A 27836-nucleotide genomic window follows, 5' to 3' on the forward strand; every position below is an offset into this window, starting at 1 on the left:
CTAAGGGTCGCCAAAGCTTCTCAGGGGGTCTTTTTGATTTTAAGGGGTGTAAGAAAATATAGAAAATATACACAGTAGGACTATATCTCAGCATTTTGTGAGGAAAACTAAATAAAATAGATTATTATTGAAGGTGTAAACTTTGAAGAGCTAAACACAAGCTATATTCCCAGAGCCCCCACTGTTTGATGAACAGCCTCATCATGCATTCGAAAAAATAAAAAAAACAACAAGAGCCTGGAAAACCTGGAACTTTAAAGACTAGTTTTCCAGTCATGGAAACACCAGGGAATTGATTAAAATTACCAAGTATCCTGGAAATAATATATGTTGTCCTGGGAAAGAAAAACTATTTCTTTAAAAGAGTGGGAACACAATGACCAATCGTCAGGGAGAAGAAAACACAGAATTTGCCCAAAAAGAAGCCTATCAAGTCCGTACAGCCAGAGAATTGTATAAAAAGTTCCTAAAAATATCAGCAAAACTAATTTCTGATTAAAACGTTTTTTTTCCCAATAACATTTTATTTTTATGCATTGAATATAATATGAAATATCCATAAAATATGTCACATAGTCAGTTGAGAGAAAAGGGCTTCCTTAAGGAAAAAGGAGTGGACTAACATTTAAGTTTTCTTGCACCCCTTAAAATCAAGATGGTTTGTGACCCTAGGGGGGTGCCGACCCCCAAGTTGAGAACCATTGGTCTTCGTAGCTTTTGTTATCACATATCTGTACTGTCTGCTAGATAAAAAAGAAAGTTCAGAATAATTCAGTTCAGGAGTGTAATTTAGAGGCAGTTGCTCTATGAGCTCAGCACGCTCCAATACGGGAAATTCTCAACGAGGAAGTGAAAGGCAGAATGGATGAGATGGAAAGATGAAAGTCAGTACTGTGCTACGTATTGTTTCCTCTTTATGTTGTCCCAGTCAACATGTGTGCCCAATTCATTCTTAAATTATTCCTAAAACCTTTGACCTTGACCTTAGTGAAAGCTGTCATTAATTCAGTGTCCAACCAATGGTCACAGTCCCCCTTCGTTCCGAGTTATGCTGTGAATAACGGCCAAAAAAAAAACTTTATGATGCCACTGTGAAACTTCATGTTTCAACTGACCTTTGACCTTGTTGCATCCCATAAACATGCCTCTGGCCACTACTATTGTTTTGTGTTTTGAAGATGTCAGATACATGCTTTTGTCCACGAGGTTTAGCTATGTTACATGCCTTCACAGCTTGTTTCGCCACTATTTTTTCAACTAACTCTGTGAATTGAGGGTTTTTGCTGGCAATATTTGGGAAGACTGTGGAAAGAATAACAAAGTTGTTTCTGTCCAGTTTGAAGTGTGTTTTATGATGATCTGCTATTTTTTATTTTTCCACCTATAATATTTCAGTTTGTTTTTTAATTGAATTGTTCACATTATAGGTCACATTAAAGGTGGAAAAAGTGTGGACATGATTTATTTTTGTCTCATTTTTTTACATCACAAAAACCTGGCATTTTATCAGGGGTGTGTAGACTTTTTATATCCGCTGTATATGGCAGCTGGCTGGTAGTAAAGTGTGTTCCACTACCAGCCTCCAGAATAGAAGAGAGCAGGCATATGTCACTTTTCTCTCTTCACGCCTCCCTTTTGGGTAAAATGAGCACTTTAAAAGTGCGTAGTGGCATCATGCCGCTGTATTTTGCACATCAAACAATAACCCCCCCCCCAAAGTTTAGGTTTTTCATTACTTCCCCAAGGAGCGAAGGACGGTAAAAGAAAAGCAATCCACAAAGAGGATAATGAGGGTAACCTGTGGGACCCAGACAGCCAATATGTGTCTGTCTGGCAAACACTTGATAACAGGTTAGTTGATGTTACTGAGTAAAGGACATGTGTTCCAGTCTCAGTGATGGTGTAAATAAAGTTTTTACAGTGATAAAATATGGCCCTACCATAAAACAGCTGCTGTTATAATGTGGTTTGGTATGACAGTGTAGAGCAGAGGGTATTTTAACCTTAATAATTCACATAAACTGAGCTGACCTACCTTCTGATAATGAACCTTGCCAACAGCTTAATGTAACGTAGGAAGAGGAGATAAAACCACAGCGGTATAATTACAGTAACACATTGGACAGCCACCGTAAAACAGCGAAATAAAAGGTCTTAACAGAAAAAGTGACAGATGTCAGAAATATTAGTATATGTAGTATAATAGTATATATATGTTATATATGTTGTATAGGTTAGATTTGTCCACTTGGATAGATGCAGACTTAAAGAACACTCAACAACGCCTATATAACGACATATCAGTAACATATTGTTTGCCTGGCTGGCCATAGAAAAATGCTATATTTTCTATGGCTATATTATTGGCAAAGACCTTTAATAGGTCTATAGGTTTAATACTGACCACCAGTCAAATAACACAAGGCAAAAGTACCTGTATGAGCTTCCCTCATTCAAATTAAAATAATAATAATAATAAAAATAATAACTTTATTTGTATAGCACTTTTTTAAAAACAATGTTTACAAGTGCTTTACATACAAAAAAAAAAAGTAGCAATATATGCCAGAGACAGAATACAACCAAAAAGACAGAATACAACCAAAAAGACAGAATACAACCAAAAAGACCCAGAATCAGAGAATTTTGGACACAAAGGTTGCACTAAAGACAGAAGGAAGTAGTGGAGTGTCAAATACAATCGCCCTACAGTCAGACACGGACATATATAGATTTTGTAAATGACTGCTACTCCACTGCTACGACCAGATAGCCTGTGTTGTTGGAAGTGATTCAAACTAGGAGTGGAGCTTCAGTGGAGGAAAATTGCCTTGGCTAAGCCAGGTTTCAGTAATCATAAAGACTCCACATAGATTAATAAATAAATAGAATTAATAAAATCGTGGCAGATAAAAGACTTCCAAAAGTCCAAACCTGGCTACAGTGGGAATGTGAGGGCTATTTTTAGCAGAGTGAGGTGCAGACAGTGGGTTTTAAGATTATGATAATTATTGCCTCTGGGGCTAGTCCACAGCTTTACTGTCTTCACTCTTTTTCTTATAATCACTGTAAAATTGGCTGTATTTTGATAGGCCAAGCATCCTCTAATACTGACCCAGAAACAGAATTTATGTTACGTGGCCCCTGTGGGGGTCAATCAGTGACGGAGATGTCCACTCTGTTCCTGGCTGGCGAGTGGTCACAGGAGGCAGAGCGATGATGGCGATGTCGTTGAGTAAAATATGTTACTGGCCAACATTTGTGAGCCACGGTGGTTGGGGTGGAGACCATCGCTTTTAAAGAGCGGAGTGTTTCCAAGAAAGATCACAACTATCAATAAAAACATCTATAGCTTTATCTTTGTCAGAGATTCTCCAAGTGAGTGGACTGGGCTTTACTGGAGGGATGAATAAATATAGGGTATATGGATAATGAAAAATCTGATTTAGAGTGCATGTAAAGAGTAAATGACACGTCAGGAATAAATGACCACAAACAACATGGATGGCAGATACAAAGCTAACTTCCATAGTATATTTAAAAAAGTGCCATACAAGAAAAAACATTGTCATTTCACAGGTAACATCTGTTTTGTGGATCCTCTGAACAGAAAGACCCACAGTTTGAGAACTCATTTATTCAATTCCTGGCTTGCGGTGGATGATGTCTGCCATGATGAAGAATTTTCTCTCTCTCTCAGGAGTATTTGAACATTTAATGCTCAACAGAGAGTTTAAGGAGCCTAGATGAACACATGAATGAGGAGAGACTTTGACTCTAGCCCCTAGAGGGATTCTCTGGGTCTGATCAAACTATTGCTCATTTCGATAGAAAAGGTCCACAAATATGTGAAGCTGCTTCCTATTTTACAGACTGATATTGTTACAGGGTAGAGTGTTAATTCTCCAGTTTGAAAAGAGTTCATTTGTTTGCTCTAAATGACTGAAATAACTCTGACATTTTTCTGCTACGTTTATTACAACTTGGGTCATATTTTCATAGTTTTGGCTTTAATAAAACCAAGTTGAAATAAACCACAAATATGATTTAAAAACAAATTATTTCACAGACCATTTTCCAAAGCTTACCATACATTTCTAGATCCTTCCAGGCAGCCACTGATGTCAGCTCATTTCAGTATGCTATGAAAATCATCATGCAGAGAATTACAGCATGCTGCCTCATATAATCAATTACGATGGATGTTAAGTTTTGAAAGGTTTCCAAGTTTTAATGTTTAATGCTTTTGTGGAAAACTTTTTGTACCCAAAAAGGTTGCTACTTACCACAAAAGAAGCTAACTTTACCCAAAAATTACAAAATGTTTCTTGCAACAGTTAATCGATTAGCTGCCAACTATTAAATGAATTGCCAACTATTTTGATAATTGATTATTTGCTTTGAGTCACTTTAAGAAAAAAATGTCAGAAACTTCTCTGATCACAGCTTCTCAAACAGGATTTTCTGGTTTCTTTGTCCTCTATGACAGTAAACTGAATATCGTTGGGTTATGGATAAAATAAGATATTTGAGGACGTCACCATGGGCTTTAAAAAATCTCAGTCAATATTTTTCAGCGTTTGGTGATATTTTATGGACAGTACAATGAATCAATTAAACAAGAAAATGACAGATCAATTGATAATGAAAATGATATTTAGTTGCAGCTGTACTAGCAATAAGACTAAGTTTAGTCTCTTCTAACTAAAATGAGGTGAAACCAATAGCTGCTTGGAAGGTTGGAACTCCAGAAACTGATGATGTGCTCTGAAAAAAACAGAAAGGCAGTTCTGGTCACACCAGCATTTAAAACAGCTCTTATGTGACAGCTAGTCACTCTGTGGACAGTTGTACCAGAGACACACGGAGGTTAGACAGGTATGAGACAGGAGGTTAGACAGTTATGAGACAGGAGGTTAGACAGGTATGAGACAGGAGGTTAGACAGGTATGAGACACACGGAGGTTAGACAGTTATGAGACACACGGAGGTTAGACAGTTATGAGACAGGAGGTTAGACAGGTATGAGACAGGAGGTTAGACAGGTAGAGACAGGGTTAGAAGTATAACAGGAGGTTAGACAGTTATGAGACAGGACGTTAGACAGTTATGAGACAGGAGGTTAGACAGGTATGAGACAGGAGGTTAGACAGGTATGAGACAGGAGGTTAGACAGGTATGAGACAGGTATGAGACAGGAGGTTAGACAGGTATGAGACAGGAGGTTAGACAGGTATGAGACAGGAGGTTAGACAGGTATGAGACAGGAGGTTAGACAGGTATGAGACAGGAGGTTTCTTGAATAAACTCTACAGTACTTTCCGGTTACGGCTGAGCTACCTCGCCTGCTGTTTGGGGAGCACTAGCAGCAGTGTGCTCCTGGTTGGCCAGTGTTCACCGTTAGCTCTCCAGCTACAGTAGTTTCCTAGCTAGCCTTGTGGGTAGTCACTACGTTACCCAGCTCCAAGCACCACCTGGAGGACTGTGTGTGTGTGTGTGTGTGTGTGTGTGTGTGTGTGTGTGTGTGTGTGTGTGTGTGTGTGTGTGTGTGTGTGTGTGTGTGTGTGTGTGTGTGTCACTGTGAATTAGGGGTTGGCACTTTCTGGTGTGACCAGACTACGGTTGCAGCGGTTTCACGATATACCCTGAAAAAAGGAGCAGTTATCATATCATGTACATTTACTTATCTACAATATTGAATGAAAAATTTGCAATGCATGTTGAGATCTTTTAGGCATTATAGAAAGTGAAATATATATAATTATTTTAATTGTAATTGAGGGAATTGCTAGTAGTTCGGTGACCTTTTGGCAGGGACTGCTGCGGAACGTCCAGAATTCACAGGGATTGGTTGAATTTGTGTTAATTATTACGACTGCAACATCACAACTTCCTGGAGGGACTGTACAATTTTGTGATATTATATTATTCTCTCTTCAATCACAAAACCCGTTTTCATTCCTTTGAGGGTAATTCAAACTGATAATAATAATAATAACTGTGTATCACTGCATACCGTGAAACCGTGCTATTTTCTGAGACAGTTATCGTACTGTAAAAATCTCATACCAATGCAACCTTCCAGCAGACTTAAATAGTATTAGCAATAATAATCCTAACAAATACAAATATGATCCCATAACACCTCACTTTAAATGAAGTGAAGTACTCATCTTTTTAAAATAATTTATACTGATTAGCCAATCGTAAACAGAAATGACATATAACAAAGGGAAGATATTACCACAGACACACTTGGTATTCAAATAGCTGCGAGACAAAAAGAAACAAAGTGTCACAGAATAAAGAGACAAACTGCTAGACTTCAAAGCTTTCCTCCAAATAAAGTTAAAGCACAGGCACAGAAATGTGACAATATGGCAAGCTGTCGGTCCACTTCTCATCCTTGTGGAGGGTCGCTAGTTTTGGCTGTTGTATTCCACGGAGTAAGAAAGTCACGTAGACAGAGTCGATGGTGCTTCATTAAGAGAGTATTCCATCCTCCATTTTCGTGCCAGAGGCACTCAACAGCAGAGGGATCAATAGCATTAGAAATATTTATTGTAGTGACCTTAGTAACTCCACCCTTTAGTAACAGACTGGTGGTGTAACGCTCTGATGAACCTTTGATTGGTAGCGCTGACCAGTGACATTACAGACAGACAGAAAGCAGTCTCTACCTGCTGGAGGGTGGGGGGAGGAATCTGAACATATAGCCTGCTTTAAATTAGCCCCATGGGCATGTTTTAGAAAACCTGCTGTACTCAAACAGCTTTCTCTGGGTACAAAAAGTCTCTGTTATACCATGGTGTTGCTCTCACCCACTTTGTCCACATACTGAAAGAAAAGAGAGAAACAGTGTTAAGTGTCATCTGGGTGATTCTCAGCTTCTCTCGTGTACAAAGCATGATCTGACACAGACCTGTGAACTGTTGGTGAGATGCAAAATGTTAATGCAAGTTAGTGTGAGAACCGATGCCTGACTGCACGGTTTGCCCACTATCCTGAAGCACATTATAATGGAAAGCATGCATGACTTAAGGAGACACACCACAGGTGAACAGGACAAACACAATTACTTCCTGTTATTAAAGTTCTGGTTGTTTTGTCGTTAACATTTGGAAATTATTTAGACGGGATTTCATTGAAAATTTGAAAAGTTGAAAACTGTTTTGTCTGAGTTCAGATTTGATTTTAATCTGAAGACTAATTTAACAGTGAACAATTTAAAGAACACAAGAATTTCTGATGGTATCATTTGTAATATCTCAAAACAACAATCCATGTTAGCAAAACATTAGCTAACTTAAGTTATACTATGTATATATGTATAGCATATCTAAGTACAGTTAACAAAGTGACTGCTGCCTACCGAGCTACTTCAATTGTTATTGGATCACATCCTACAACAGGGTGGGACTTTGGAAGGGTCAATTATAAACGTTCTTGACAAGGTGACCTTAGAGGAATGGGACCCCCAGAAACTCAAAAATGGGAGGCTCTTGAGGAGCCGCTATAACCTAAGGTGAGGGTCATGGGAATGACAGGGGTAGCTGAGCTAGCACTATCACTAGTGGGCTAATCTGACAGCTGACCACTACAACAATATTATCTCATTCACAACAATTGTTGTGGGATCAGATGTCTATTTGGTTAACCAACTAAATTGTCCGCATTAGTATTTATAGTATTCGTTGTTAATGTAAGCCTGAAACGTATATGGGTTGATCAGAAGCTGCTATATTTATTAGATTTACAACATTCACATTTTACTCTGATGATCAGATATTTCTTCAGCCATACATTCTGAACAGAGTTAGTGCAGTAAGTCTTTTGTTGGGTGACAGACCCATTAATCTGCTTGTTGTAGCCGTTTCTTAAGAGCGTCCTGGTCCAAAATACAAGTTTTCAGTTATCCACTTTAATATAGTTCAGGACAAAGTGCTTCACAAAGAAAGGAGAGACAACAGTTCGTAGTACTAATATTAGTGTCTATAGTCGTTTTTCACTATTTTTTTTAGCTTTACTGGTTAGCTACAGTAACAAGCCAGCTTTTGAGGCAGATTATGACCAGTATGTTACCAGTGAGCCTGTAGCTCACCAACTAGCCCTGTTGGTACTCAGTATGCCATTAAACTTGATTTTCTGAGGACACAGATGAATTTTGCTGTGCAACTTTCCAGATCCTCTAAAATAATCTAGGAAGGGCTGCAAAGATGTGGAAAGTGCAATTCAATAATTAACGTGGACTTCATAGTTCTGTGCTTTGTACAGTTGAAATATACATTGTAAGATTGAGTTATAGAAGAAAAATTGAATGTATAAAGATTAACCAATTCACAAATCACTATATTTACCTGTAGTGTGTGCCTTTAAAGTCAAATAAATCAATCAAAGGTGCAGTAGGTACTTTTATAAAATATTTTGTCAAATTTGCTGAAACTTTCACTATATCCTGACAGTAGAACACGAGACAGATAATCTGTGAAAGAAATCAAGTTCCTCTGGCTCCTCCTAGTGCTCCTAATGGATTCTTGCTAATGCCATCAGGAGCACTAGGAGGAGCCAGAGGAATCAGTCTCATGTACTACTGTTTGGAATATAATTCAAGCTTCAGCAAATATGACAAACATTTATTTTCACAAGTGACCTACTGAAGCTTTAAGATAAAAAAAAATAAAAAAGGATTACCAGCTCCATAGACAAAAAATATCATTTCCCTTTTATCCTGAGACTCTGTTTATTGTAAATATATTGTAAAGCGTGTTAAATGTTAGCATGCAAGGGAAAATCGGCAGTGACTGACCACGACTGCTGATTGTCCTCAGAGCCTTACGAAGGCTTTAATAAAAACACAAAGACAGAGAGACATTCACCTCAAAGCAAAGCTTCCCTCACAACAGCATGGTAGGAGCATGTTCATTAGCCACAAAGCTAACTATGTGTCTGCTAACTTGTACTTCTAGATTTCAGTGACAGTCGCCATTGGAGACTTCATATGTCTTACGGACTGGAGGTAAAGCCCAGAGGACCCCGACATCATTTCTGCCTTTTTGTCGCTGAAATTCCACAACATTCCCGTCATGTCTACTGATTTTTAGTCCTTTGAATTCATCTGTGTTTTCAGGCAGTCTCCAAGTGGATTACTGGCCCAGGCATTGCTTTATTAAACCGGCTGTGATGTGCAGAGCTGTCATTTGATCGGGCCACTTTGGTTAATCTGTTGTGGTCGTGGTGTTTGAACAGGGTGATTAATAAACAAGAAAGAGGAGCCATGCTGCATGTAAACAAAGCAGAGCTGCAGCGTTGCCGCATTGCTGGGTAATACTTACTGCACTGATGAAGGGCAGGTTGAGGATTGAGCCAAGGACAGGTATTCTTCTGATAAAGCCTACTACAACTGGGAAGAAACCCCTGGATGGGATGAGAGTGAACGAAAGCACGAGACAAAGACAGAGAGAGAAGATAGTCAGAGCCTAATATAACTGCACAGAGCAAAGACAATGAGCACGGACAAATAAAAGAAGCTGTCTTTAGGCCTGGTGGTACGGCAGCAGAGACGCCATAACACTTCAGTTAGTGTTCATTTGGTCAGCATTTTTTTTTTTATTCAGTCTGTCTTTTGTGAAATGTCCTTGTTAGTTTTCATCATATTTAGTCAATCTCTTCTGTTTGTTTTTTTTGTCAAGTTTTGGTTGACAAAGTCTGGGCATTGTAGTTTTACCAGAAAAACTAACTACATTAGTATTAGTCAATGAAATCTGATGTTTTGATTTCAATTCAACTATACATACAAATAACATCATTTACACTTTTCCTATAGAGCAGGTTTAGACCGTATTCTTTCTAAAATGATTTACACTTAGACCAAACAATTCCCAATTTTAGTCTTTACAGTCTTCAGAATATATTAAACATTTCAGTCTATCTAGTCTAGCCGAAACCAATAATTGTTTGTCATTTTAATACCATATTACTATCTGATGAAAAACACAGAATCCACAACACAGCCTACATAATGTAACGCCACCTCTTTACAGTCCCTTTTTTTTGCAGGCTGGCCTAAAATACCTGATTTCACAGCTGCTTTTCTAATGTGATGCATGTTGCAACGTTTTAAGGCAATTTGTCTAAATGAAAACTATTATTAAAAATCAAAGGCAACTTGTTCTAGTGAGAATGAAAGTGCTAGCGAGACAGCTGTGGCTCAGGAGGTAGAGCAGGTCGTCCACTAATCACAAGGTTGGCAGTTCAATCCCCGGCAGTTGAATGGTCGCTATAAGTACAGTTCATTTAGTACTTTGGTGACGTATGGCTCCACGTTTTGCACAGAGGATTGCTATAATTGGTAAAACTTGCAGGAAACCACAGTGATTGGTCAAATTTACAGAAACGTTGATGGACAAAGTTGCAGTCACACAGAAATCATAGGGATTGGTTGAATTTGCATTAACTGTTGCAATTGCAACTTCACAACTTCCTGGAGGAACTGGCTTAATATAGCTTGAAAACAACATTCACAACATTTTAGGGACTGGATCCTGTGATGGATGCAGCTCATGTGGATCTAAAGCCATGAAGGAACCTGTACTTAAAAACTGACTGCAACAAATCTGGACTGCATTTGGGAGAGCTTGGAAATGAGACAAGCCTTGTTGATCTGTTATGAAGGACTTGATGTAGGTCTGTTGAGTTTAGAGGATTTAGCTCCTAATCTAGGACTCGGCTTCAAATCACATCTCTCAAATCAAGTCCCTTCCTCCCAACTTTAAATCCCAAACATCCTGTATTTCATATTGAAAAAAGATCAATTCAATTCAATTCAGTTTTATTTGTATAGCGCCAATTCATAACAGAAGTTATCTCAGGACACTTTTCAAATAGAGCAGGTCTAGACCGAACTCTTTATAACATTATTTACAGAGACCCAACAGTACCACCATGAGCAAGACACTTGGCGACAAGGGCAAGGAAAAACTGCCTGTTAAAAGGCAGAAACCTAGGACAGATCCTTCGGCTCTAGGTGGGTGGTCGTCTGCCTCGACCAGTTGGGTCAGTATCTCATATTTCCCTATTTCATGGGACCTCACATGAACCAGTCTGCTGTTTCTCAGCCTGTGCTGCTGTTGTTTCCTCTTACCTGAAAAGGAGGAAAAAGCCATAAATCTCCAGCACAACTCCGATAATGGGCCAGCCGATCAGCACCACGAACACGCCTCCCAGGAAGAAACTGGTGGCCTTCATCTTGTGCTTCTGGAAGAAGAAGCGGAAGGTCCTCTCCAGCCCGATGACAAAGGCGAGTCCAGCAACAAACAGGATCTGTGGCACAAAGCGGGTGGTTTGATATTAGAGAGCAGTCGAGTTATTTGAAACTAGTTACTCAGACTGTGAGCAAGTGCTGGTTGGTGCTAGTATTAATATTAGGACTACATATGGTATACATTTGAATTTAAAGCTACAGTAGGTCATTTTTATGGGAATGAGACTCAATCAAATATATTCAAGCCATCAACCGAAAGCCTCTTTCCATCTTTCTTAGCTCTGATTGGTTGTTTTGATCCAGGCTCGGTGGATTCTTGCAAATACCATTAGGAGCACTAGGAGGAGCCAGAGGAAGCAGATTTTTACACAGATTATCTGTCTGTATACTCCAGCCAGAATATAGGGACAGTTTCAGAAAATATGACAAAAATATATTTTTGTAAAAGCTACCTACTGCAGCTTAAATATTCTTGATGTTGACAGTTGTCAAGCCAACTAACCAAATAATCGAAAAACAAGAGAGCAAAGAGAAAAAACTACCCACAGCAAACTTTTTGCATCAAAATCAAACAAAAAAAACACCTGATTTGACGTATTAAAGTAGGTTTATTTATCTACTTTGACTATATGTGAAAACTATTTATTTTTCTTCTGTGGCTGTGGAGGAGCTTTGTCAAGTCAGAGGACATAACCCTGATGATGTCACAGTGATCTCACCAGCTGATCAGCACCAGCTAACACAGGAAAGAAAGCTGCACCTGTACATTTCTCAGATAACATCAGCACCAACACCTGAAGCAGAAACACTCACATTTCCTATCGCCAGGAGGGCTTTGTCGAAGAACAGGATCATCCCGAAGAAGAGGAAAAACACACCGAAGCCTGTTAATCCCATTCCAATCTCTGCAGGACACACACACACACACACACACACACACACACACACACAAACACACACACACACACCACAGAGAGGTCGAATTATTCCATCTGAGTTAAACACTCGGCTCTGATGATAAAATGCAGAGCTTTAGCTCAAATGTGATTGGCCACAGGTGAACACCATGTTAAACTGACTGTTGAAGCACGTTGAAATCACGTGGAAAGTGAGATTTGCAGAAGAGGTGCTATAGAGTAAGACAGGTGATGATGCAGGTCTTAACTGTTGATGTTTATGTTCACACTTAACTGAATGGGTTCAGTATTGTCCATTGACAGTGTCTTTAGAGAACCCCATGAAGACATAATGACAACACTTCAGTAAATAAATCACAGCTCTCCGTTTGAGCTGGTCCAAGCTTTTAGGATACGGAATTACGACATGTAACGTTATCTAAGTTATTAAGACTATAAAGTCAGTGGCTATCAGAAGTCACACAACTAGCAGTAAGGGTTAGCTGTTAGCTGTTTGGCTAGCTGACTGCTGCAGAGGAAGCCGGTTGGAGAGAGAGAGAGCGGGAAACACAAAGCCTCTTACTCTGGGAGTCCGTCAGCGAAATCATCTTGACGACGAGAAAATGTGTGAAGATAAAACAGAAAGGGAGAAAATATTAGAGTGGAAGTTGAAGATCTCCTCTCAGAATAATTTGGATGACAGCTGCCACTGCAGCAACAGCCACGTCTTCCGGAAACACACCTTCTCGCGATGTCATCTTCCGGAACAGCGCCGTGTTGCATTCAATGTGGCAACTTTAGCATCGTTCTTTAGAGTTGCGAAGTGAGAGTACTTCATTTATTTGATTCATTTATGTCATTTTTTATATCACATACTTCATTGTCTCCGTGTCAATGTTTAATGTCTCGTATATAGTTGTCTGTTCATTCTACATTGTTGAAATGTAATAACTGTGATGACCGATTGCCTTATAATTAGTCAAATTAAATTTCATGCAGTAAAGATGGAAAAAAACTATCAACAAAAGTTATGAAGTGGGAGGAGCTGTTTCTGAAGCCTCTTGTTCCGGAAGTAAAAGTCCATTTCATTTTCTATGTACTCTATATGTACTCTGCTGGTATATCACTCACTTACTAGACTGCATATGCCACGTATATTTACTTAAAATGTAAAACATTTCAACACTCCGAAGGTATTGTTGATATCCAATGAACATTTTTAATGAACGCATCACATGTACAGTAAATAGTTAATTTGCCCCGGTGTTTGCCTGTCAGACAGCGCTTATGTCGACCTGATGATATTTTAGCTTCAAACCAAGTATGTATTTAACCTAGATTACATCCATCTTATTCGTGGAATACCTTAAAACGAGTCATGGTTTGTAAAGTGTGTTAATTCATCAGCAGGAGGTGGCAGCCTGACAGGCTAAACTCAGGGCTCAGCGGGCTCAGCTAGCTCTGCCTCGGCGCGGTCTACTAACGTTATAGCAACCGTGAAGTGGATGCAGCAACAAGGACGGGCCGGGGACGGAGTTAATGAATGGTTAGTCAGGAAGCCATTTCTCTTTTATGCTTCCAAAGTCTTGTCTCAGACGGATAAGCGAATTTGAGCTCACAACAGAGAGGGAAAGTTTTTCGAGTAGCTCGGCTCATCTTGCTAGCTAACGTTAAATAGAGAGAAGTTGAGTGAGGTGCCAGTTTACCATGATGCTCTGCTCCAGTGCACCGTGCTGGTTAAGTGTCCGTTAAACTAACGGCTGTGTGTGAGAGGAAGCAGGTGCAACGCTGGTGAGGCGTTGCTAAGTTAGCTTAAGTTAAGATGCATGAATTGTGGCCAGCTATTGGGGCTTGGTGTTAATGGAACTAAACGTGGCACTTAACGTTACTGTGTAACCACAATTAACTACTAACGTTACTGTGTAACCACAATTAACTACTAACGTTACTGTGTAACCACAATTAACTACTAACGTTACTGGGTAAGGAACTTAACTTCTAGCATAAATTATTGTAACAATTACTAAGTTACCTTTGCTGTGTTCCACTGAACAAACGGTGAAAGTAGAAGTTGTGTATTCACATAAACAAGCAGTAACTCAATTATATGAGCACCAATAAAACAAGTAATCTTTATAAAAATAACTTTAATAACCCACCGGACAAAAACAACAAATCAGAGCCAAGAAAGATGACAGACACTTTGGGGTAGTGGCTTGCAGATAGTTGATTGAAGAACAATGTTCTCTGACTATCTGTTTCATGTTCTACTGTCAATTTGTGGATGTTTTTCTGTCTTGCAGAGAATCATACGATCACACAACATCTGACAAGTTGGCTCCTTTCTGAGCAAATCAGTCTGAGAAATATGGATTATGGTGGCAGAAGTAGTGGTAAGTCTCCTATTATTTCCAAGCCTAGAAACAAACTGTTGATATATTTAGTCAGCAAACTACTTTGCATCATTTTTATTAGCATGAAAAATGAGCCAGATGTCATTAAAGACCTGCTGAGTGCTGAGATGTAACATGGTCCACTGTTGTAATCAGGCTGTTGTTTTTGTATGAGAGGAGGTTCTAAAGGCTCACTGGGGAGGTGCACGGAGAAGGAGTGAGATCATTAATGTGGAGGTGTGATCCTCAGAGGATAAGTACCTGTGGAGGTGTGAGACCTGATTGTCTCCTCCCTGTTCATACTATTAGGATAACTCCACTGAGAGAACCTGCTGCACAAATGACTATCCCTGTGTTCTAATTTTACACTTAATACGAGGGCTAAGTATAGTTTGCAAAATTTCAATAGTAGTGCCAGTATGATACCTGAGTTTCAGTAACAATGCCAGAATGATACTTCTGATCGTTTTCTACACAAAAACACTTTTACAAAATATGCCAAACTTGGAATTAATTATTAATAATAATTACTAACTCTTAATCTGAGCCTGGGTTTCTGAGTCAGTCTAAATGATAGTTTCATAGTAAATGCTAGGTGACATTTATGGTTTGAATGGCCAGGATCATTTATATTTAATAACTGTCAACAATATTTTATGCCAATTATAGAACTTTTTACACTAGATCAGACAGCAAACTTGAACACCAGTATGTAAGTCAAAGCAGCAACTACACTGTCAGCAGCACTGCAAGGAGATGATGAGGGAATGAGACAGTGTGTGGACGTGGACAGAAGATGTGGACTGTGAGCAGTTCATAAGCTAGCACATACAGTAGTTTATAATAATGCTGCATTCTGACAGTTCAAAACTCTCTAAAACAACGGAATGTGTTCGTGAGCAATAAAAAAGCTCTGACCTGCCACAAGCGCATTACTTTGCAGAAAGTATTATACATATTGATAATGAACAGATTAGAAATTCACTGGTGAACTCCTGTATAAAACATCTATTAAGGGGGAAAACAATAGATTTGGATTTTTTTATTAACTGATAAAAACTCGGCTTGATAGTAAAGCTGAAACAATTAGTTGATTAATCCATTAATAATATTAATAATATAATAATAATATTTGAGGTCCTTTATTTAGCAATACTGCCCAGCATTCTCCAATATAAAGATTTGTCACGTTCCTCTTCATTATAAATTGAATATTTTGGATGTCGTGGACATTTGATAGACTGAACAGGTAATTCATTCTGATAGACAGGGCTGTTTAGTGTTAAACTGTATTGAAACTGCTGATTTGAGACGTGAACCCAGAAACAGACTGCAGCTTGTAATAGGAGACACGCTGTCTTAATGGCTTTCACTGATGGGATGTGAAAAGGGCAATTTGGCCCATTATGTGTGTTATAGATTCTGAGAAGTCGTTCTCAAATGGGAGTTTTATATGCATACTGTGTCCAGCATTATTCATGCTGTGTTGTCCCCGTCCAGATGTGCAGGGGGAGCTGGACTCAGTGGAGGCAGAGCTGGAGCTGGTGGAGCTGCAGATCGCAGACCTCCTGCAGAAGCAGACTGAGCTGACTACTCGTAAGAATGCTCTGCTGCAGGAGCTGGAGGAGGCCTGTGATGCTGCGCAGCCATCCTCTTCCTCATCCTCGTCTTCTTCAAAGTCATCCAGAGCTGATGCAGTAATGAGCAAGCAGGAGATGCAGCGCTTTGATAGCACAGGTACTGTACACACGGCTGTACAGTTAGTCAGTGGGTTTGTGTGTCGACCTGTGTTAATCTCTTAATGTTTGATAGATTTCCCCTGGTCCAAAGAAGTGGAGCAGCACCTGAAGGACTCGTTCCACCTCTCCAAGTTCAGACCGCTACAGCTGAGGGCTGTCAACCTGACCCTGTCCGGCAAAGATCTGTTCCTGGTAATGCCCACAGGAAGAGGAAAGAGCCTCTGCTACCAGCTGCCTGCAGTCTGCTCCAAGGGTAGTGTTACATCCACTTTACAGTTTATAAGATAATTCTGTTTCTTCTGTGAGTCTATGAGTGTACATGTTTACTGACTCAGCTCTCCTACTGTAATAACGTCACATGTATGTTTGTGTGTATATGTGTGTATGTGTGTCAGGTTTTACATTGGTAGTCACTCCCCTGGTGTCCCTGATGGAGGACCAGATCATGTACCTCAAGTCCATTGATGTGTCAGCAGTCATGCTGAATGCGTCCAGTAGCAAGGTAACAGGTGGCAGCCATATTCTGCTTATTTGTTTTAGTCTGTTAATCTCTTACACCTCAGGTTCCACAGAACACACACAAGAAATGTTGACATTAAGGACTGTGGATTATTTGAATTACTAGGGACACTTACTGGAAAGACATGTTGCTGTTGATTTGAAAAAAAACAAAAAACAGAATGAGAGTCGCTCCTCAGCAGCACACTAACCTGAGAGTGCCTGTGAGAGGAACAGCTGGAGAGCCAAAATATTTCCCATCTTATTTACAACAGTAAATACAGTACTGAGGTGATTTACAGCAGCTCTGACCAGGACTCCGCCCCCGGGGATAACGAAAATATACGGCAGGGACAGGTTGGGCATCAGAGAGGCAGTTTGGGGGATGTGCAGTGGAGCAGCACGCACACGATGGCCGGTTAACTTATAGCCCAACACTAATAGATAGCAACCTCCTCAATTTCAGGTGTATCTTTTATAACATTCTGTACAAAGTCAACAGCATCATCGTCCACTGAGATGTGTCTCTAATATATGGCACTTCCATAGACATTGCCCAACCATAATTATAGGCTGTTGTGTGTGTTTTTGCGTGTCTGTTGGCATGCACACTTGTATGTGCTGTGTCTTATTGACAGCAGGCTATTGATGGAAATGTCAGTCAATCACTTAACTGTCTCATTTTGCTAGCATGGCCTAGTAGTGGCCCCCCCACAAAAGGGTCACTTAAATCTGCCACAGTGGAGACTTTTCATAAATGTAAATATTGAATATTGTGATGTATCAACTGTAATGGGTTTTTATTTTACCAAAAAAGAGACTGTTTTAGTTTGTAAAGTCATCGTTCATCTTGTGACAACAATTCAAAAACAAAATGACCTTTTTTTAGGAGCACGCCAAGACAGTCATGGCTGGAATGACGGATCCCAAGTCCCCTTTCAAGCTGGTATACGTGACTCCAGAAAAGATCGCCAAGAGCAAGCTGCTCATGTCTCGTCTGGAGAAAGCCTACAACGCGAACCTGCTGAGTCATATCGCTGTGGACGAGGTGCACTGCTGCAGCCAGTGGGGACATGACTTCAGACCAGGTGAGAGGTCTCCTGCCTTCACTAGATGGAAGTATCCTAAGATTACCTTCAGATTAAAATCTAGGTTTGTGTTCAAAGTTGATAAAGGTGTGTGTGTGTGCGTGTGCGTGTGCGCGCAGATTACAAACTGCTGGGCATCCTGAAAAGGCAGTTCCCCAAAGTCCCACTGCTCGGGCTCACAGCCACAGCAACCAGCAGCGTCCTCAAGGACTGCGAGAAGATCCTGTGTGTGCCGCAGCCAATCACACTCACTGCATCCTTCAACCGAACCAATCTCTACTACGAGGTGGTAACCATGGCAGCCACACTCTCTCTCTCTCTCTCACACACACACACACACACACACACACACACCTTTCAGCCACCTGCTCCATACACAAACAACACTCAGCACACACCTGCTAACACACCTGTCTGACCTTCCATCTGCACTGCCTAACGTCTGCTTAAAACCCATGAAAGACCATACTGCTGCTTTAGCATGTTTAGCCTATTATATAAAAAAATACTGTAATCCATAATTACTACCTCACATCTGTCAGTCTCACAGCACGATAGAAAGTGTTACTGTGACACTAACATTCTGCTTGTTTCTCAGGTTCGTATTAAAGATTCTGACATTGACGCATCAATAAGTGACATCGCCTCTCTGATCAAGAACAGATACAAGGACCAGTCAGGTACTGAGGACAGAAGAAAAGCAGATATAATGCATCACATTAGGGCTGAGACCTTTACAGTGATTTTCTTCGACGTGTGCCACAGGGATCGTGTATGTGTTCTCTCAGAAGGATGCAGAGTCTGTGTCATCTGAGCTCCAGAAGAGAGACATCCTGGCCTACCCCTACCACGGTAACATGGACCCTAATGATAAGTCCCGTGTTCACCGCAAGTGGACCTCCAACAAAATCCAGGTATTTAGTTTATGGTGACTGAGACGATCACAGTGAAGGAAGATGATGTCTTCGTCCTCTGATCCCACCGAATGGTTCAGTAAATAAATGTAGGAACAATGTGGTTGTTTTTTTAACATAGAGTCTAGCACATCACATATCTAAGTACTCAGCTGTCATTGGAGCGTGGACCTGGAGTCTTAGGAAGGGTCAATTGTTTCAGTTCTACATAAAATTGTATAATGTATGTGTGTATGCAATTGTATGTAAACAGCATGCATTAACTACAATATTGAGTTAAAAACTGAAGTATGATGAGGGCTGCACATGTGGCTGCCTATAATAGAAAAGAAATAAACGCCTACTGGTGTACATGTTACAGTACTTGCTCGTGTTGTCCTCTAGGTGGTGGTAGCCACAGTGGCGTTTGGCATGGGCATCGACAAGCCTGACGTCAGGTTCGTAATCCACCATACCATCAGCAAGTCCATTGAGAACTACTACCAAGAGAGTGGACGCGCAGGTAGACACTGTTTCACTTGTAGTTTATACTGCTGGAGTATTCCTGCAGGTACACCACGTTAAAATCCTTCTGCCTGTGTCTCCAGGTCGAGACGACAGTCCAGCAGACTGCATCGTCTACTTTGGCTTCTCTGACATCTTCAGGATCAGCACCATGGTGGTGATGGAGAACGTTGGCCAGCAGAAGCTGAGGCAGATGGTTGACTACTGCCAGAATGTTGACAGGTAGCACACACACACTCTCAGTACTTCACACAGTTTAATGGGTTACACACCATGACCTTAATGTGTATTGAGCCTCACGTTTACTGTGTGAAGGTGTCGTCGCTCTCTTATGGCTGTTCATTTTGATGAGGTGTGGGACGATGAAGGATGCAATCAGATGTGCGATACTTGCCGCCATGCAAAAGGTGGGTTATGTGTATGTGATGTGTTTTAATGATATAAGGTATTCTTTAGACTGGTAAAAAAAAAGTCAGTGATCCCCTGACCTCTACCTCTCCAGACTTTACCTCAGTGGACATTACCCAGTATGGCAGGCAGGTGGTGCAGATCGTGGAGCTCGCAGCGTCCATGGAGGAGAAGCTGACTCCTCTGAAGCTGGTGGAGGCGTGGATGGGGAAAGGCCCAGCCAAGCGCAGGAAGATGATCCAGACCACCACGCTGCCTCGACTGCAGGCTGAAGCTGTAATCGTGCGACTGCTGCTGCAGGAATATCTCAGGTCAGTCATCATGTTCTGCTGTTTGTATTCAGTTTGTTAGGATTGGTACATTATTTACTGCTTCAAATGTGTTCTTATTATTAGAAGGATCTATTTTACTGTGCACTCGTTCAACTTGAGTCCTTATATTGGCCCAAAAGATGCTCTGTGCTTTGTCTTGTAACGTCAGTGGTGCATTCTGGATTAAAAGCTCTTTTTGCTGCCTGCTTTTGTCTTTTAAGAGCACTCCTAGTAAAATTGTTTTTCTCCGACTGTCTGTCATCTTGACTCCCCTGTATGTGTGTCTGAGTCAAGTTGCAGTGCTTATCAAAATGCACAGATTCGATTGGTGTAGTAGCGTCACGATTTGCATGCAATTGGTCTGGGAGTTTTCTGGACTGCCGGGTGCAGTTTTCAAATTTTGTGTCCTAGCAAGGTCTAGGAGGTGGAAGGACAGTTGATTTATAACTTTAACAACAGAAAAGAAACTCTCAGCTATTGTCTGGTTCATATGCTCTCTGGAGTCCATACTATTCTAACAAAAGATCATTTTATCAGAAGAAACAACACTCTTTGTAACTTTGTTTGAAAGTCACTGGACACATAATGAGGACCAGTTGATTTTATTCCCCATGTTTCACTAGTGAAGACTTGGGTTGAAAATCTTTTTTGTTTGTTTTTATTTTTTTAATACCTTTGGTACTTCAACTGCTAATGAATGATACTATTGTATTGTTTTAAACATGTGGTATTGACAACCTTACAGTTATCCACTAATTATTGTCTGATATTAATGGATGTAATTGTTGATCAACACACTGTGGGACAGTTTAGACTCATGTTAGTCTTCCCTGTCTGCTGTTCAGAGAGGATTTCAGCTTCACTCCGTACACCACCTACTTCTACGTGAAGCTGGGCCGCAAAGCTCCTCTGTTGAAGAGCCAGACACACACAGTCAGCATGAAGATGAGGACAACAGGGAGCGGATCTGCTGTGGTGAGTAAAGGCTGTTCATTGTCATTACAAACTGTTCCACTCGTCTTTAATCATGATATCATTGTCATTGAGGAGGGGGATTTTAAAACTCAAGCTCAACTTTGGCCAAAATTAAATCAAAGATTATACAGGAATATTTCATTTTTCCAAATTTCTCAAACTCTATTACCAAGCAAGTTACTCTGGCTGTACTTCCCTTTATGTGCTCTTGTACTTAAAACAGCCTCTCCCCGGTTACCATTGGGTGATATGAATGAAAACAGAAGGGTGCCAGGTTAGCTCAGTCGGTAAAGCTGACCCATGTACGAGGTTGCTGCAGTGGCTCAGGTTCGAATCCGACCTGCGGCCCTTTGCTGTGTGTCATCCCCTCTCTCTACCCCCCTTTCCTGTCCATCTTTGGCTGTCACTATAGTAAAAGCAATAAAAGCCCAAAAAAATAAAAATAACTAACTTTAAAAACAGAAGCATATGATTTTTTTCAAAAGTTGGTATTTGAATTTAGAATTTTCTGGATGCAGGTTTAGGGTCAGATGGCAGCTCACATTTAGAATTTTTCACCCATGATTCCATTTTCATTAAAGCAGGTGAGCAAATAACATGTTTCAGGCTCTTCTCTTCAGTGCTCTACTAAACCCTTTTCCAGCATTATAAATATTATAATATTGCCCAACCCTACTCTATGTAAAGTAGAATAATATAAAGTGAACATCTGACTTGGTTCAAATTTTGAACTTTTGCAGCTTTTACATTTAAATCCACGGTTGAGGTAATTAGTTCCTTTCAGAAAATGTAAACTGACTTGAAGGAGTCTAACGTTGCGTTCCCACCAAAGCAAAGCGAAAATAAACATATGTTTCTGTGATTGTCAATAAACATCTAGATGGTCTGAATTAATACTTTTTCGGGTCTGTGCACAAGACGCCGAGCAAGCAACTTTTAAAATGCTTATTTTCTGAATGGAATTTGAGTTTATCAGGACTATACGAACTTAGTGTATAATAAACTAAAACTGATAGCTGGAATCATGTAACAGACACAGATTCCAACACTCGCCAAGTAGGCCACTTTCCTTCTTTACTTTTCTCCAAGCAGTCTCCTTTTCTGTCCGGTCTCGGTATAAATATGAAGTAGTATCATAGAGCTCCGGGTGCACACAGACGGATACAAGTGGCTCGCAGCAGACAGGTTGAGAACAGAGAGTGAATATAAATCTACTTTCTCAAAAGTTTCAAAAATAAACTCAGAGCTCTCCTCTTGCTGGTTAAGGTCTCCAGATCAGTGTGACTACGGCTTTTTATTCCTCCAGAAGCTCTGGCTCTCTTCTGCAGCAGCTCTGTCTCTCTGCTCCTTCCCATACAACACAGCTCAAAGTTCAGTATTTTGAACTCGCGCAGAATGTCGAATGGGACAAATTTCGTGTTTATCTGCATCTTTGTTTTTGACTTTGTATGTAATCTATTCATGCAAATACCTTTAATTCCCTTTGGTGGGAATGCACCATCAACCTGATCGTGTTTACAAAAAACCCACCGTTTTCTAAAATATTTGAGCCAGCCTGGTAGTTCACATGAGTTCTTTAGCAAAGTGATAGTAGACTTTAGTAGAGTCCAGATGATACTAGAGTTGTAAAGCAAACAATACTTTTTGTAAAAACATTCAGATTTTGGTACAAATGTACATTTAATGCTTTTCTCTGCCAGTGTACTACTGTAAACAGTTCAGCACACATATTGGCCACCATATACTGAAAAAAACATTCATCTGTCACAGAAATATTGTGAGTACAGTAGCTGTTGGACTCGTCTCTTTAGTGCTCCACTAAGCAATATTTGTCTGTATCTCCTGTGTTTGTGTATTAATGTGATTTTTCTTCCAGTCCTCTCTGTTCTCTTTGTGAAGTCTCTAACCAGTTTCTACTCCTTCCAATGTGTGGCTGATGTGTCTTTCCTCCGTGTCATTTTAAAAATGCTTTCACACATTTTGTAATTGTGTCTAAAAACCCATAGAGGTAAGTCAGAATTGAAGCTAAATGTTGTGATTTTTACACGCACACTGATAATCATTAAGCCTAAACAAAGGCCTAGATTTTTGTATTTTCATTTTTAAGGCCTAACAATCTCTAAAAGAAAAATAACCTTCACCCCACTACCCCACATCTGCTGATCATTACCACCCTAACATGATAAATCATAGAAATAGTAGTAGTTGATAGTAGATTCCATTGATACTCAGCATAGAAGAAAATACACTATATTCTTTTGTTTTTCTGTTTTGTTGCTTAACTTTTTAAAAAAAGAATTGTTGTTTAGACCTGTTAAGTAATTTTTTATAATCCTTTTATTGAATGAACATTTGCTGAAATGACTCAGATCAATTTAACACAGTTGTTAGTTTTGGCCCTAGACTTGCATTTGCTGCATTAAATACTGGTAGTGCAAAGGTCCTCAGGAAGGTCATTGGACTCAAGTGGAAAACTTAAAATCATCAGCTCAGGCCTGAAAAATGTTCCATGTGTATCTGGAAAGATTGAGCAAGGAACGTTGATGATGATGTCATCCCCCGCCTTGGCTGCTGTGACAATGAATGGACGATTCTGTCATTTGTCCCCATCCAGACTTGAGTGTCCCATGTCCTCCCCTCTAGCTTCCCCTTGTCCGATCCACGTTGGTCCTTGAACCCTCCCAGGTAAAGACTGTTGTTAATGACCCGCAGGTAAAAGCTGCGAGTGGCCAGGGCAAAGCCAAAGAAGGAAAGAGATCAGTTCAAAGTGATGGAGACGCCCCAGCGTCCAAGAAAGTCAAGACAGGCCTCCCATAACCCCCCCCATCCTGTCCAGAAGACAAGCTGACAAAGTACAGTCCATCATTCTTTCTTCTGTTTACTACTGCTTCTGTTGGCATTGCACTGACCAGACTTTAACTTCACCTCTCACAATCGGATCAGACTGCTGGAGGATGAATATTTCATTTCAGCTGCTTTTATAAGCTGTAAAATAATAAGCATGGTATCATCTAACCAGCAGGCTTGGGCGATAAAAGGCCATTATTGATCATTTGATTGCATGAAATGTGACAGTCATTGCAAGAAAATACATGCTCAACTAAACTACTGCATCTTCATTTATACTGCTAATGAGTGCAGGGTGCTCTACGCTCACTAGCTCTCTAGCTTGCTCCTGCTACAATTATTGCCATGGTCTTTTTTAAGATGCACAACTTGATGTTATAAAATAGATTCACGTTCCATGCACATCACAAATGTATATACCTAGCTAAACTTTAAATGGGATTCAGCAGCAAGTTTCCTTATACTGCCATTAGATTCTTATTTGAAAATGTATAAACTGGGGCTGTCACTTTTATAGAAAACAACAAAACAACAATGTTCTGTAAAGAAGTAACACGTAATTTGTTGGAATTAAACGTACAGTATGTAATTTGTGCGACTACGGGGTTTCTCACATTCAAATTGTAACAAAAGACAAAGTTTGGTGACGTTGTAAACTAGTGTGGGATTATGGGAGTTGTTGTCTTCACCACCATTGCCGTCATTGCAGTCAGCTTCTCCCGGTTAGGATTCCTTCAGTGTTCATGGTTCAGGAGGTTTCTACCGGGAGCCCAATGATCCACAGAGGTCTCCTCCTCTCCAAAACAAACAGACCCGCTGATTAAAACCACTAAACACACTGAATAAAGCAGTTCCACCTTAACAATCACTGCTTCTCCCACGCTGTTGGACAGACAAAGGACGTCCCGGAGGGGCTGCGAGCCGGGCTGCTGCTAACGTTAGCTCAGCTTGTTTCTCTGATAACTTAAGATCCAGACGTCCGATGACTAAAATCCTTCATCCGGTTCAAATCTAGAGTTAAAAAGCACCAAGATCTAAACAGTGGATGGTAACAATGTGGCTTCAGACACTGACGCAGGCACAAAGGGGATATGACGCCATCGACAGGCGACCAGTGAAACGCAGCATTACCTGAATAAAAAGACAGATTTTGAACATTGCTGGAAACATTTGGGATAATGAAGTAACTACATATAGATCATAGCTCTAGAGTTTATAGACATTTTAATGCAGAAATGTTGCAGATTATAGTATAGCTTGAATGAGAATGCTATTTAGGTAGTCTAATACACTACATACAAACATTCATTTTATATCGTATATTCATTGTTGGGGTCTCTGCTGCCTCACTGAGTGACCAGCTAACAGCCGGTGGCGATTTGTTGCCGTGGTAATGTTGCGATTAGCAGTTCAGCATGGCACATTAGTTTCCTCCATTTTGAGTGAACTAAGAGAACAATCGGTTGGTTTACTGACAGGAACAGGTCTTGCATTAGATCAGAGTGGCAGTGCAGTATACCAATTCCCCACACTAGAGTACAATACAGCCTGTTTCACTTGTACACTCAACTCGAATGCGGAGTAGAATATTTAAAGTTTTGTTTAAGTTGAATTTTGAATAGAAAGTGACAGCCCTATGACACTGTAGGCTTTTTGTCTTCTGACTCTGACAATACTGACTGTTGTAAAATTCTAGTATCGCCCAAGCCTATTACTCATGATCACTGGTGTCCATCCTCCGGAGCATGCTGCCACTAACTGTCACTAACATTTCATCCCACCGCCTCTGCTAATATGGTTGTTTTTTTTCTCACTGACTACATAGGTAGGTGGGCTAAACTGTACATTATGTTTTATTTATTTTATATTACTGAATGTATTTTAGTTACATATTGTGGTGACTGATATAACTAGGGTTTATATCAGTATCTACTGTTCACTCACACTAGTTTTCATGGTTACAGGACACATCCGCTGGGGATGTGGAGGAGGGGACTGATGTGACCTTTGACCTCATTGTCATGGACAACAGCTGTCCCCCCCAACCCAAACAGAAACTATTTAAAGAACAGAGGAATCTGTCCAGGAAACAAGATCTGAAACCAGTTAGCCAGACAGACAAACAGACAGAGAAGACAAAGAAACAGCTGGCAGAGGGACACGAAGAGGAGGATAGGAGATCCATCCTGCCTCAACACGCAATTGAGGTTGATGTTGAAATTAACATTATAGATAACAGTGATGGTCAGAAAACACCGTCACATCCAGTTAAACCTTGTTCCAAACGCAAATCCACCACCCCTCAGAGAGCGAGGAGGAAACCCCGTGCTGACGCAGCAGCAGGTGTTCCCTCTCCGTCCCCAGGCGGCGACGCAGCCACCAGCACCGTGCCAAGCTCCCCGTCGCAGGCCTCCATCATCTCCGAGACCGCGGTCGAGGAGCTCTGCAACCTGAGGAACTACTACAGTAGACAGCTCAGGAGAATTAACTATATTTCCCAGGAGTACCTGGGGCAGCCCGCAGAGCCAGGAGTGCTGGCGTGCATCAGGGAGCCTCTGAGGAGCCTTCGTCTGCCCCGCAGGGCAACCATCGCCCAGACGGCCCGCAGCCTGTGGACTCGAGTCAGCGGCAGGAGGAAGCTGGTACACAGATGACATCGACTCAATCAGCTGCACTTAGATTTGATGTTGGTAGTGTTTTATCATGAAACGTTTGTGAATGTCTGCTAACAAAAAGACCACTATGTGTTTGAGTTTGGAGCCACCTGGTGGTTGTACCTGGTGGCTTCCAACCCCAGTCACCCCACAGATCTGACCTGGGAACATTGAGATGAATGGACTTAAAGCAACACAGAGTTCAGCCTGCAGGTCACAGTGACCCAAATCAGATTTTTATGCTCTGATGTGACTCCCATCTGATTTTGTCATGTGAGCAGCACAGATCACATGGAATCTGATCTTTTCAACTCTCATATGTGGTCCAAATCAGATAGAGTTTTTGTAGTGTGACCTCAATGTGAACAGTCATATCAGATTTCATGTAAGTGTTAGGGGTTCCCGGTAGCTCACCTGGTAGAGTGTGTGCCCTTTACTGCATGTCACCTTCCCTCTCACTCCTGCCTTTCCTGTCTGTCTTCTCTTGGTAAAGGCATAAAAATATCTTGGAAAAAGAATTCATGTGACTTCTATGCCACTCTAGATGTACGATCATCATCGTCATTCACACTGAAATCTAATATGAGTCACATTCAAAAAGTAATGTGAACAGCCAAACAAAAAAGATCACATCTGAGCTATAAATCAGAATTGAGTGCTAAGGCTTGCAGTGTGAATTTAGCCATAATGTGAGTGTGTTTTAGTTACAATAACATATGCTATGAGAATTGCGATAGAGATGTGCACATGGTAGCTTTAAATGCCCTTCACAGGCTAATATTATGTCTCATACCTCAACTGCTGTGTTACCAATTGATGAATGTCTTCATGAATGAAGTTCTGGACCCCGATTTAACACTGTACCTCACTTTTCTGTCATTTATGTTATAGGAAAATCTATCAACTAATTAAATTAAAACGGGGGAGGATTTAGATCACAGATTGAGATTGATTTGGGGCATTTGGAAAGAATTGGGATGAATATACAAACACGCAGTTGTGTGTATGTGGGATTGAGTCAAAATAAACTACAGTGTGTGTGTTCATAGTAATGAAGGAACAACAGTGTGACTCACTTATGTGTTTTTTAATCATTTTTGAGAACAATGAAGTTCTATATGGCACAGAGGAAGATCTATCAGGCTTTGATACACACAGTACTTGGTGGTAGATACATTCAGTGTTAGTTCGGGCTTTTTGTGGGGTTAATTAATAACAATATATAGTTTATCCCAAGAGTTATTCTATAAAGACTAATAAACAAGCTGAACCTGTTCCTACCTGCTGCAGCTGGTCTGCAGCACCATCCCCTGTCAGAGCTGTGTACCTGCAGTCTCATCCAGAGCCAC

General features: G+C 40.6%; 2 protein-coding genes and 1 long non-coding RNA gene across 20 annotated transcripts; 2 read left to right on the forward strand and 1 right to left on the reverse strand.

Annotated features, from left to right (window-relative positions):
• Positions 1-4776: 4776 nt before the first annotated feature.
• Positions 4777-5274, forward strand: LOC127358563 (uncharacterized). Of its 11 annotated transcripts, none has more exons than XR_007882464.1 (4): positions 4777-4938; positions 4991-5045; positions 5108-5153; positions 5188-5274. It is a non-coding gene; the product is annotated as an uncharacterized LOC127358563 (long non-coding RNA). The 11 variants fall into 11 exon arrangements; XR_007882465.1 differs by having other exon boundaries at positions 4991-5036; positions 5076-5153; XR_007882462.1 differs by having other exon boundaries at positions 4991-5013; positions 5076-5153.
• An 898-nt stretch (positions 5275-6172) lies between these two features.
• On the reverse strand, positions 6173-12908 carry golt1ba (golgi transport 1Ba). 2 transcript variants are annotated; one of them, XM_051391719.1, is made up of 6 exons: positions 12740-12908; positions 12074-12165; positions 11141-11319; positions 9333-9414; positions 8807-8841; positions 6173-6837 (listed from the first exon to the last, which is right to left on the reverse strand). In XM_051391719.1, the coding sequence occupies exons 1-5, from the start codon at positions 12762-12764 to the stop codon at positions 8833-8835; spliced, it is 387 nt and encodes a 128-aa protein (XP_051247679.1). In that variant the 5' UTR covers positions 12765-12908; the 3' UTR covers positions 6173-6837; positions 8807-8832. The 2 variants fall into 2 exon arrangements, with proteins under 2 accessions (XP_051247679.1, XP_051247678.1); XM_051391718.1 differs by lacking the exon at positions 8807-8841 and having other exon boundaries at positions 12740-12907.
• A 398-nt stretch (positions 12909-13306) lies between these two features.
• On the forward strand, positions 13307-27550 carry recql (RecQ helicase-like). 7 transcript variants are annotated; one of them, XM_051391698.1, is made up of 17 exons: positions 13312-13477; positions 13564-13702; positions 14460-14549; positions 16050-16286; positions 16362-16541; positions 16684-16790; positions 17676-17874; positions 17994-18160; positions 18473-18554; positions 18640-18788; positions 19173-19290; positions 19376-19514; positions 19608-19699; positions 19795-20011; positions 20857-20986; positions 23699-23838; positions 25798-25947. In XM_051391698.1, the coding sequence occupies exons 2-16, from the start codon at positions 13696-13698 to the stop codon at positions 23801-23803; spliced, it is 2019 nt and encodes a 672-aa protein (XP_051247658.1). In that variant the 5' UTR covers positions 13312-13477; positions 13564-13695; the 3' UTR covers positions 23804-23838; positions 25798-25947. The 7 variants fall into 7 exon arrangements, with proteins under 7 accessions (XP_051247651.1, XP_051247657.1, XP_051247658.1 ...); XM_051391691.1 differs by lacking the exon at positions 23699-23838 and having other exon boundaries at positions 13307-13477; positions 25798-27550; XM_051391697.1 differs by lacking the exon at positions 25798-25947 and having other exon boundaries at positions 13311-13477; positions 23699-24923.
• Positions 27551-27836: the final 286 nt, after the last annotated feature.

The sequence above is a fragment of the Dicentrarchus labrax genome, unplaced genomic scaffold, assembly GCF_905237075.1.
Source record: "Dicentrarchus labrax unplaced genomic scaffold, dlabrax2021, whole genome shotgun sequence".
Classification (NCBI taxonomy): domain Eukaryota; kingdom Metazoa; phylum Chordata; class Actinopteri; family Moronidae; genus Dicentrarchus; species Dicentrarchus labrax.